Here is a 12,100-nt window from a genome sequence, read left to right as displayed (position 1 = left end):
ACCCACTCTGGTCATTAAAGGTAAAAAAAAGGGCCCCTATTTTTCAAAGTTTTTAACAAGTAATCATTTTACGGAACATGATAATGTCCAGGAAACGAAAAAATCTAAGTATAGGTTAAATATTTAGATATTTAAACTGCAAAATGTTCATTAAAGATAATTTATTTTAATCCTCTAACCAAACCAAATCTAATTTCAAGCCACTGATTTACCCATTCCTGGAATAAATACCCAGCAATGCAATCCCAGATACCACCGGAAAAAGTCATGTTTTTCATCTCTTCATGAAGATCTGGGATGCTAAGCTGAGGAATCAAGTCCTTTTTTGTAATTTCCACGGCCGCCATCGTGTGGGATTCCTGTTCCCTCTGACATAACGGAGGATTACATGTAATGAAGAGGAAGCAGTTAGAGCGAACAGATTGCTGGGGTCAGGGAAGTTCCCCTCCAACCTCAAACTTCAGGATAATCCAAAAAAAAAAAAAAAAATGCAGGAAAAGAGAAACCTATAACAATCCTCCTCCTCCTCATCTGTGCAATCATTTTATCCCTTAGATTACGCGAGAAGGGATTTGCTGGATATCTGCCACGTTAGTTTAACAATCTAGTGTTTGGAGAATTCACACATACTAATCCACCACATTATACAACAGCCTGATGACTGTGGGTGTCAAATACAAAATACTCTCCCCCCCAAACTTTTTATGTGTCAAACAAGAAGACATTGGAGTTTCTGGTCCATCCTCAGAGCGAAGCGCATCTCGGGATAATGCGGGCATCGGCTCCACAAATAGGACTCGGCAAACGCAAGGCATTCTCTGGAGGAGGTTGTCATGACAACCACATCCTCAAAGGCTGCGTGCCAAAACAATATATGGAACGCGACGCAAGATGGGTTATTAGGTCATGTCAAACTCACAATGCTCAGAAAAGCGTAATTAACTGGGTCGTTCCTACATATGGCTGAAAAAAAAACCTCCACACAGATTTATGAAGGAAAAAGCATTTTTTTTATTTTAATGAATGAGGCGTTCACTGTCAGACCAGACAATTCTAGTGCTGTTATTGGAGTGGAATATTTCAGATATGCACTTTTCCTCTTTGAAAAAACAAAACACCATTAAGAATCCATAGGAATAACTGTTTTTTTTAGTAAAACTTGAATTTGCCGTGTTAAATCATAAGGAAACGCATATTTTACGGAAATTCATCAGCAAATTGCTTTTTCACAACAAAGTCAAATATGTCCCTGCAGAAAAAACCATGAAAAACATCTTAGAAATATTGAAATTATAGGCATTCTTAAATACATCCAGAGAGAAATCGTTCAATACTTCCACATTAAAAACAAACAAACGAACTCATGGCATTGTTATCGGTACAAAGCTTTATCTAGAGTCCAAAAGCAAGAATTCACATTACTGCATTGAAGGGAATTTGCATAAAAGGTGGAAATGAAAATTTTACAAGGTCACTCCTTTTGGCTTTTGCACATTTTGTCCACTTTTCAGAGGAAGCTGTTGATTCCTCAGTTCTAACTCAGACAGGTTGTGAAGCACTTGATCACTGCGTCCCTGGAAACAAAAACAAAAAGACATATTCAAATAAAAAATGTTGAGAAAATAATTTTTTTTGTCTAAAAATACGAGAAAATATTTTAAGCATCAAAGTTCTTGATATTGCAAGAGAATTTTGGACCCTTTGTTTCGGTGCTTTGGGATGGGCTGGTCATGAATAAGTGAGCATGTTTTGGTGGGGAAGCACCACATGCGGTTGGGTTGGGGGGGGGGGGGGGGGTCCCTTGCTTCAGGTACAAATGAGTTAAAGGATGATGCCCCGGTCACCATGACGACCCTGCTTACTCCATTTCCCCCCACAACAGCCTGCTCCTGGCATCGCCGCGGCGTTGCTATGCAGCTACGGCCTTAATGCCGGGGGGAGGGGGGGGGGCCCGTCAAGGTTAAAGAGGAGAGTCTTGTTGGGAGGAGGGGAGGCTGATGGACAAACAGCTGCTCTGCTCCTTGAAGACCCACGCTGAGGAAAATGGTGTTTTCAACCATCTGATGATGGAGGAGATTTATAATCTCTATATCCCATTTCTGAGTTTTTCTCGGTTCAAATCGTTGTGAATAAGGAGCAGATGAAAAAAAAATGCTGTTCGAAAAAGATCGTATTTGTGACGTAGAAAATACACTGGGTGGGCCACAAACAGAGAGCTCTCAGCAATGGGGAAGGGAAGGGGGGCGGAAACTACTGCAGCTCAGCAAAAACTATGTCCTAGAAAAAAAAAACTATTTTCTTGATATAGCCTAAAAACAGCATAATACCGTATTTTCCGGACTATAAGTCGCACCGGAGTATAAGTCGCACCAGCCCAAAAATGCATTATAAAGTAGAAAAAAACACAGATAAGTCGCACTGGACTATAAGTCGCATTTTAACTTTCCCAACCTTATGACACAATCAAAGCAGACTGTTTATCTAATAATTTCACAGTAATTTTTTCTCAAACTTATTTATTTATTCTTTTCATGAAGCATCATTGGCTAACTAATACTCTGTTTTCATCCTGTATTTGTAGAAACAGTTTTCATTTTTATTGCATTTCTGAATCTATGAAATCATTGGAAAATAGAATATTATGTTGTTAGCCTTCAAGATCTTACTGTAAAAAAAAGTTTGCTGATTCTCTGAGTCACTTAACATCCTCTTAACACTTAACATACCTCATACATCAAATTGACCCAGGAATATCATCTCTGTTCCTCACAAATGAACATGACAGGAGGGTTAACAATGTATTTATTTCAATTTATTTCGAATATAAGTCGCTGCGGAGTATAAGTCGCACCCCTTGCCAAACTATGAAAAAAAGTGCGACTTATAGTCCGGAAAATACGGTAATATTTAAAAGACCACCGGAAATATTCTTAAAATAGCTCTAAAGATGACTGGAGTTATCTACAAATATTTAACACAACTAACTCAATATTTATTTACTCCATCTAATTGTTGTTTAAATTTGAGCAATAAACCAACTGTGACTTTTTTTTTTGCTGTTTAAATTCTCCCCCTAAAAAGGGCGTGGCTCATTGGAGGATTCGTCCCTTTGTACTTAATCATTGGAGCGGCACAAGCGTGGCTGCAAACACGCAGCAGGTTTAGTGACTTGGCAGGTGTTGGAGATTTAGAAGTAAAACACATTAAAGGCTCAAGTGCTTCTGGTCATGCGAGGCCATAGCTGGACAGGTGGGAGGAGCCTCGAGTGCGGCCAGAAATGAGGCCACCAACCACCGAATTCAGACAAATTGAATGTATAAGAAATACTTTGGGTGGGGGAGTAGAAATTAATAATTATAAAAGTTTCTTTTGATAAATGTCAAAAGAAACGTATGAAAAATTCCCTTCCGTCTGAAGGAATTTGGTTTTTGTCTTCAGTGACGTGATGCTTTGCTTTGTTTGCAGCCTTTGGTTGGGGGGAGGATGGACTAGGGTGGGGTTACGGGACGTCTCTCAGCTGTCAGGGTGGATTAGAGGGTTGCCCAAAAACACACTGGACCCAGAGGGGAGGCAGTGAGGGAGGGGTTCAGGACCCCTAAACGCCATCTAACCCTGCAGCAGCTGGACTGACAAAACAGCATCCCAAGCTGAATAAAGCATTTCAAAATAAAAGCATTATTTCTGTGTTTCAGTTTTCTAAAATTGATGGTTTTTTTCTCTTGGTAAATTATAAAGTAAGCAGAAAAAAAAAGGGATAAAAATGTATCTGACTGGTTTCTACAAAAGCAGTCTATGAACATCTAATGGAAAATTTTCAGAGAGCTTTTACCCTGTAGAGATTACCATAAGCTTATTAATAGAAACGCCAGACTGAAGACAAAATAATTTGATAAATCTCACTGAAAGAGCATTATTTGTGACATTGCCTTTGAATATTAAGGGACAAGGGAAATAATATGAAAAGGCTAATGCTTGGAAGGAGAGGCATTAATGGAGGATTACTGCCGTAATACGGCCATATGGTGGAGGCAAACAGTGATGAGGGGTAAATAAAAACATGTTTTCATTGAAAGCATCACAAAGCTCTGGAATAACAGAGTTGTGAGGAGGGTTAGCAGGGGCTGACAATGATCCAGGAACGTCTGATTGTTGTTTATGCTTTTCACAAATATTTACACAACAATAATGAAAATTGGCATCAATTATTAACACATCTTACCTGGCAAAAGGAATGTATGAGATACTATACCTGAAAGGGAAAGAAAAAAAAAAAAAAAAAAAAAAAGAGTTAGATTTATTCCTATTTAATCTACATAAATGTTGTCAGAATGGACAATAATAATAGTTGTTCCATTATAAGAAGCTGATCAAATATCTTAAGTATGGGGAAGTTGGTGAAAGATTAACTGGGGCTCCTTCATGACTCGCTCATAAACAGCCGTCTTCCAGTCACCGGAGGAACCGGATTTTGCCCACTCTTGTGTGGGAGCGTGACGTCTTCTTCCAGAATCACCTCCACAAAAAGGGTTTGTGAGTCCCTGTGTGGGAGTGCACTACCCCCCCCCCCCCCCCCCCCCCCCCCAGTCTGTTGAGAAGGAGCCTGGGACGTGCGAGTTCGGTTGCCATGGCGATGTGCTTGAAGTCACTGGCAGAGCGGAAAAGCGAGTGCGCCGGTGGGGTGTGAAAAAAGGAGCGGATGATGTCCTGTCACTAAAACGTGGATCCCGTGGGATTCCATGAAGAAGCTGAGCATGTCTTCATCACCCATATGTTCAAAAAAAAAAAAAAATATATATATATATATATATATATATATATATATATATATATATATATATATAAATAAAAAGAAACCCATTGTGTCGTATAAAGGCTAAAGGCAGTTTGGTAAAAAAAACAGGTCGCACCAAAGCCGCACTATAGACGGATTTCCGGAGTATCTGAGGTTGTGTCAGAATTCCTTCAATTGTGTTTTTTGGGATGTCCGACTCATTTCCAAAATCCAGTGCCCTGCAAATTTCCCAGAAGTCTCTGTGAAAAGCCAGTTTGCATCAATGCTCTCAAGATTGGCGAATATAGACCACAATGCATCATGTTTTTAATGTAAAAAAAATAAATAAAAAGCCGTCCAAGTTGTTGTCATCAGAACAGTCATAAAATCTTCGTATTTATAAAGTTTTTACTCCGGAAAAAATAAAAAATAAAAATTAAGTCATTTCATGTTTGCCTTTAAAAATAAAAAGAGGTCTCTGGAAAAAAATGCTGTCTATTGTTGCAAATACAGACCATAAATGATTAAAAAGATGTATTTATATTTAAATTATTTGAGTTAAAAAAAAAGCACAAATTGTTTTTATAATCATACATTTTTTTTTCTTCTTTCTGTTCCCTTTTCATAGTTACTGGGATGTTTTGCTGTGTTGTAATAATTTAAAGTGAAGTAAAGTCACTTGTGGGTCGCAGCTGTGAGGAGCTGCAAAGACGAGATGCTTTTAAAAAGAAAGAGGAACAGAGAGACCTTAGGAATTAGATTTGCTCCGTTTCTTTGTGAATCTACATCTAAGCAGTTTCAGTTCAAATCTACTAAAGCCTTTAGCCAAGTTAGTTCACAAAACCTGATTTTAATCAGCATGTAAGGCAGACACCTTCAATCAATATGGAGCTCAGTGATCTGATTGCTGATACTTTTATGAAAAAAATAAAAAAACTTAATTTGACCAGTTTACCTTTTCTTCTGAGTTTACAACATATAACACATTTGCAACATTTTTTAAATAAGTTTAAACTTCAAAAAGCTGATTTGAACAAGCTCTCAAAATGACAAAAATGTTTGACAAACAAACACAAGAAAGAGAAAAATGTTTCTTTTAGTTTTGCTCTTCTTTAAAAAAAAAAAGGTGCTGACTCACTGCAATCATACAGTGATTCAGCACTGATCTTAACATTATAAACGGTCCAAATAACTGCATGTCTTCACTGCCAAGCAAATAATCTACTGATCCTGGAGATGCCTGTCTCTAAATAGGCTGACCTACTGTCAAACCTGGCAACCTGCCTACTACTCACCTCAGCCTACATTTCAGTCAGCTGTCAGCGCATAATCTGGGTTCATCCTCAACGTCTAAACTGATTTGGAAAAACATTTCCCAGCACAAACCGCAAAAAAACCCCCAAAGAAATAACACAATAAAATTGTACCTCCATGTTAAAGAGACACAACACTTTGGGTTATGCAAGAATGACTCAACAGTTAGAACCACCAACGACCAACAAAATGAACAAAGCTTGGTGGCTCTTTAACACAAGTCGGTCTGTTTTGTTCACCAATATAATCCAAAACTAAAACATGGGTACTCACCACGTCATGGCCAAGAACTGCAGAATGCAGAAAATGATGGCTAATCCATTTTTCCCCCACTGTTGAGCACAAAACAGTTACTTTTATAACCGAATATACTAAAAACAAAAAAAAGAAAAAAAACATACAAAGCAGACGTTTAATCTTTTCTGCACACTTACCCAAAAAACTGCACAAAGCGTTAAAATGAGACAGAGCTGCAGGACAGAGGACAGGAAGTGAAGGTGTGCTTACAGGGCAAACTTTCAAAGTAAAACAGATTTTTTTTTTTTAAATGCATTTACCAGCATAACTATGGTGGCTATGAGTCTTGTTGGTTCAAACATGCGCTTCAGCTGTTTAAGTGGTCCCATCAAGAAGCAAGTGCTTTGGAAAGAAAGAAAAAAGGACATATCCATACGCCTTTAATTTGATTTAATCTATTTAGTCAATTTTCCTTTATAGTTGACTCTTTATTTTAATCGACTGGACTCAAATGTTTCACATTAATGGCTTTGGATATGAAACAGGAAGATGTCTAAGACAAGATCATTCTCTGACAGAAAACAGAAAAACCAAGTTGACAGAAAATGTTTTAAACCCAAAAATTATTTAAGGATGAATTCAGACAAAAATGGAATTGGTAAAAATTAGATTTAGTTTTTGATTTCACCTCACCTTAATACATTTTATTTGTATTTAAATACCAAATAAAATTCGGAAAACCGTTACCCATAATTCCTGAAGGTGATGGAGCTGGACTGTCATTAACATCCACTTTATAATGAACTGCTTTAAAGACCCACTTTGATGAAATGTGTTTTTTAACATGTTTTCTTGTAGCATTTTTCCAATGATGGAGGACAAATATAAGGAAGATTAAGCTCAAATTGCGTTTCTGAGCAATTCTTTATTCAAATGGTTGTGATTCAGGAGGAGAGGAAAAAAAATGTCGTTGGAAAAAGTTTGTATTTTTAACGTAGAGAAGACGCTGGGCGGGCCACAAGCTCCATTCTGATGCATCCACTTGCAGACAAACACAGATCCATGAACGTCTTTTTTTTCCTTGTCTGAGCTGGAATCTGGATCTAAACTGTATGGATGGAAAGCTCTGATATTGCTCGCCATTTTTGTTGCATCTGTAATGTTACGTTGGGGTTGTGAGGGGCTGTAAGCTAGCATAAACTACACACCAGCAGCAACAGAACGCTCCTAGAAAATGAAACCGTTTTTTTGATTTTGTCTAAAAATTGTCATAATCATGACACGTTTAAAACAGATCAAGATGATCAGAGTGGGTCTTTATAGAAGAAGGACATAAAACCAGTTTGAAACCAGTTAAATTATTCATGTGAAGGTTGCAGCGGATCCATTAAAATTCAGCTTTGTTGTTCTTTTGTGTATTTTGAGCCAGAAGAAACACAAAGTTGATCTCCGAGAACCAAAAGAGCTTTTCTTCTTCTTTTCCTTCTCCTACTTTGGTTTCATCATACAATCATCCTTTTCTTGCACTTCATGGATCCACTTGACTAATGTCTGATTTCGGAATGGAGGTTTCTGCTCAAAAGACTAATTGATTCACTGTTTACATCGTGACCTCATTACTTCTGGTGTGTAAACAGCTTTAGATCCACACGACTGGAGTGCAGCACTGAACAAAAATACACAAACGACGAACACACACTGGCCGTGGGTGAAGTTTCTCAGGCTGAACAGCAGGAGGACGCATTTGGAGTCACGTTAGTGACGTCAACGGCGCAGAGGCTTTCCCAACTGTTCATGCGTGCAGCTTTGAGCCGAGCGTCTGTCAGATGACACACAGCAGAAGCGTGTTCCGACGCCGGAGGCCGACTCAGACTCAAACGGGCATTCCCACAATTCCTCAGTGTGACTAAGAGTTATCCATTAACATACTGATATGTAACATACCGATTCAACCGCAGAAAGGATTCCAGATTAAATAAAAGGATTTTAAAAAATCTCTAAATTAACACTTTGATGGTAAACATTGACTCTGTCTTATTTATACTGTTATTAGAAAACTTGACTTAAACTGCAACTTAAAGCAAACTATATTACAATTAGATTTAAAATGTCAAACATCTGCATGATTCATTATATCATTCTTTTAACCTGTATACAGTGAACTGGACCGCGTGTTCTCTGGAAAAGACTGATTCTCTTGAAAAAAAAAAAAACATGTTTAGCAGACAAACTAAAGCACTGCTATGGGATTTTTTTTTTTCTTTACAGTACAATCGTATGTTTGGAAAACAAACAGGATTCTTTTAAACTCACACAAGTAAAAGGATTAAAATTGTAAAGAATTTCACCTAAAAGCAGACATTTTAGTTACAACAGCTGGATCAGAAAACGCACATTTATGCAAGTTTTATGTAGGTCTTTAAAGATCCAAATGTGAGTGTAAGAAGTAAACAGTCTCACCTGGCCAGAGCAGAGATATTCCCTAAAGTGTAGAAAACACCAAAAAGCTTGAGCCCCTTGGGAAGAAACAGCAGTGCTGTGCCCTAAAAAAAAAGTGACAGAATATTCTCTGTCAGGTACAAAGTCATGCCATCTTATTCAGAAAGTCATAACCAAGTATCTGGAATTCAAAATAAGTCAAATGGTTTACAAAGAAGTCCAGAAAGGTTCTTTCCACACTAACATCGTCTCATGACTTCAGATTTCTCTCCTGAGCTCTGATATCAATCATAGAAGAAAATCAAAGGAGTTCTGGATTTAACCATATCATCTTGTATTGACCTCACCATGGACTGGAACTCGAGACATGAACCCACAAACTGAGAGGAAACCGTTGAAATGTATTCCTCCCAGCACTTTTCATATTATTTTAAGAAAAGCCAAATCCTTTGCACAGTACCTGTGTTTTTAATTTGTTTCTTTACTATTCTAACCATCTAATTGTTTTCCTTTTTCTGTGTTGACCTCTTGACCAGATAACCCTCGATATCAGTGGGTCTTTGTCTGCATAAATAAAGGCTAAATTCAAAAAGGGCTAACTGAAAGACTGGATGGCTTCTAGGATAAAAACAGTGTTCAGCTGGACTACAACAATTCGACTTTTAGTCATTAAGTGAGAAGTCAAACTGGGGTTTGTGTAACAATACATTTGCAGTTAAAGCACAAAACATATTCAAACTTACATGATGTGTAAAATAAAGGAATATGAGCAGAAGTGTTGTCATGTGCGGGTCATCTGTCTTTTTTTTAAATATATTTTCATAAAACCCTTCGGTAAACCTCTCATAAAGGATTTGCACTAATTTGCATTTTAAAATATCTAATTAAAAAATTACATTATTATTATTTCTTCGTTTCTGTAAAAAAAAAAGAAGAAAAAACTAAGAGGAAAAGCAGTTAAAAAAGCAACTTTTCAGAACATAAAAGCTACACTCACAAGTATGGAGCACAGGACGCCTCCAGCAAAACATATGACAAACCACTTCACCCTGGTGGTGTAGCTGAGGCTGCTGGAATCCAGAACCTGATGAGAACAATGAGAGGATGTCAGGAGAACAGCTGGCTGACCTGCAGACAGCTGAGCGGGCTTCCGCTGACCACTCAACCAACCATGGAGACACAACTAAAACATTTTCACAGCTCCTTTTTTTATGTAAATAAAACAGCTTAGAGGAAACAAGTTTAAGGAAATACAAAATAAGAACAACTCACTGACATCAATTCACCTGCTTACCTCAACTCCTCCTATTGTGCAGGCGTGCAAAAGTGTAAACAAACAGGGTTATTTTAAATTGAACAGAAAATAGTCACTTACACCAGTGATAGAAAATAAACGAAAAACTTTGGGAATTTTTCCTAATCGATGTGTTTGTAGCTCATAGCTGTGCAGCAACCAAGTTACAGAGATCACCTTGACAATGAAGTCCCCTTAGAACTTAAGAGTTTGAGGTTTTACGATAGTAAAAATGACACCAATCAGCAGGTGGACACACAAGTTTGAGCCTTAGCCTTAGCTAGCATTAGCTAACGCTCAAACTACTGAAAACTCTACGAAAAAACATTAAAATTTGTTTTTATTCACTAATATAAAACAGAAAGAATGAAAATAATGAATACAACTAAGTTACATAGATGACAATCATTTAATTAACTTTAGTAGAAAGTTTATTAGCCACTGTCACACAGACAGACACACACACACAGCGCCTAGCTTACCTGTGCAGTTAAACCCAGTTCTTCATTGTCATCCTGGCCGCTGAGAACACGACGTAGCTTGTCCATTACTTTAGAGATATATTTTTTTAAAGTGGTTAGAAATTGTGATCAAATGTTCTGTGCTAAAATGCGGACATTCGTGGATAAAAATGTCCGCAAATGTTGACCACAGAAGCTAAACGCTGACTTCCGGAACGAAGCCCTTAGATAGAGCCGACCTGGGATCGGTTTAAATCACAGCTAGCACGCGGCTACTCATTAGGCGGAGTTTAAAACTGACGTCAGATCAGATTTCAAGTACAACGTCAAGCCACTTCCCCGGATGTGTTACTGTTGCTGTTTCCTGACAGACAAAAAAAAAAAAATGTTGCTGTTTCCTGACGTTGAAAAAAATACAGCATAACATAATGAAGGTTTTATCAGTCTGAGTTACATCTGTTTTAGAAATATTCTAATTACAGATTTTTCTTACTGTGAAAATATTTATTGAGTTACAAACCTATTACTATGATTGTTAAGTTTCCTCTTTTAAAAGATAAATAAAGCAATTTGCGTTACTTTGTCGCCACCTAGTGGAAGTATTGTGATATCACATGAGACTGTACTATTTTATTACTTGGAGGGGAACCTGCTAAAATCACCTGTTTTTCTCTTTTTTGTATGTTAAAGTTTGAGGTTTATTTGGTTCCTCAAATGTTGTTTCTTTTCTTTTCTTTTCTTTTAAACAATAATTAATATTAACCAAAAGGAATTGGGCTGGAGTATCAAGTTTCTCAAAGCCCATCCAAGGATACAATTTACACAGAAGCAAAACTTAAGATCAAGTTGACAAATATAACCCACAAATATGTAATATATACAAATACATATTCACACACAAACACACGCAAACACACACATACACGCAAACACACACGCGCGCGCACACACACACACACACACACATATATATATACATATATTTATACACATACATATGTATACAGAAATACATATTTACAGATATGTAACCATTTTAAGATCTTTATCCAAAGTGACAAAGCTCTGTCCTAAAACCAAAAAAACTTTCATTTTAGATTTGTTCTGCATGATTCAAACTCTAATAAACACTCGCAAACTATCATGTTTATCTCTTCATTTAAAAACAACTTTATTTCTGGAACCTATTTTGATGGTTTATGTGCAGCTCTTCCTTAACCCACTAACTACTGGGTTAAGAAGTAGAATTTGAGCTCATTTGAGGGTCTAAATTATAGAATTAGTTTAAATTGATAAGATTATGTTGGGACAGAAAAAAATAGAATAAATAAAAGTTAAACTTCTTGAACTTCTGAAACTTGACAAGCCAGGTCGGTTTGGTTTACCCTCTACATTAGAAATCTGTTGTAAAGTATTAGTTTGTTTCAATCCATTAATAAACTAATAGCTTTGCATTTATAATCTTGCGACTCAAACTTTCTGTTACATTTCTTAATACTGGGCTTTGTTAGTATTCCCTATGCTGCCTCTTGCAGAAAAATGGCTTTCACATGGTAAACATCTGACCTTAGCCTTGTATTTCAC

General features: G+C 37.2%; 1 protein-coding gene across 1 annotated transcript; it reads right to left on the bottom strand.

The window, feature by feature from the left end:
* Nucleotides 1-987: 987 nt before the first annotated feature.
* Nucleotides 988-10,768, bottom strand: sft2d1 (SFT2 domain containing 1). The gene is made up of 8 exons (XM_023963196.1): nt 10,538-10,768; nt 9,759-9,845; nt 8,783-8,865; nt 6,643-6,724; nt 6,520-6,555; nt 6,359-6,417; nt 4,220-4,249; nt 988-1,574 (listed from the first exon to the last, which is right to left on the bottom strand). The coding sequence occupies exons 1-8, from the start codon at nt 10,601-10,603 to the stop codon at nt 1,535-1,537; spliced, it is 483 nt and encodes a 160-aa protein (XP_023818964.1). The 5' UTR covers nt 10,604-10,768; the 3' UTR covers nt 988-1,534.
* Between the last annotated feature and the right edge of the window lie 1,332 nt (nt 10,769-12,100).

Source organism: Oryzias latipes, chromosome 15, assembly GCF_053564925.1.
Source record: "Oryzias latipes strain Hd-rR chromosome 15, Olatipes_Hd-rR_3.1".
NCBI classification, from domain to species: domain Eukaryota; kingdom Metazoa; phylum Chordata; class Actinopteri; order Beloniformes; family Adrianichthyidae; genus Oryzias; species Oryzias latipes.
Note: the sequence above shows the minus strand (reverse complement) of the source record. Positions and strands in the feature narration are given on the sequence as shown.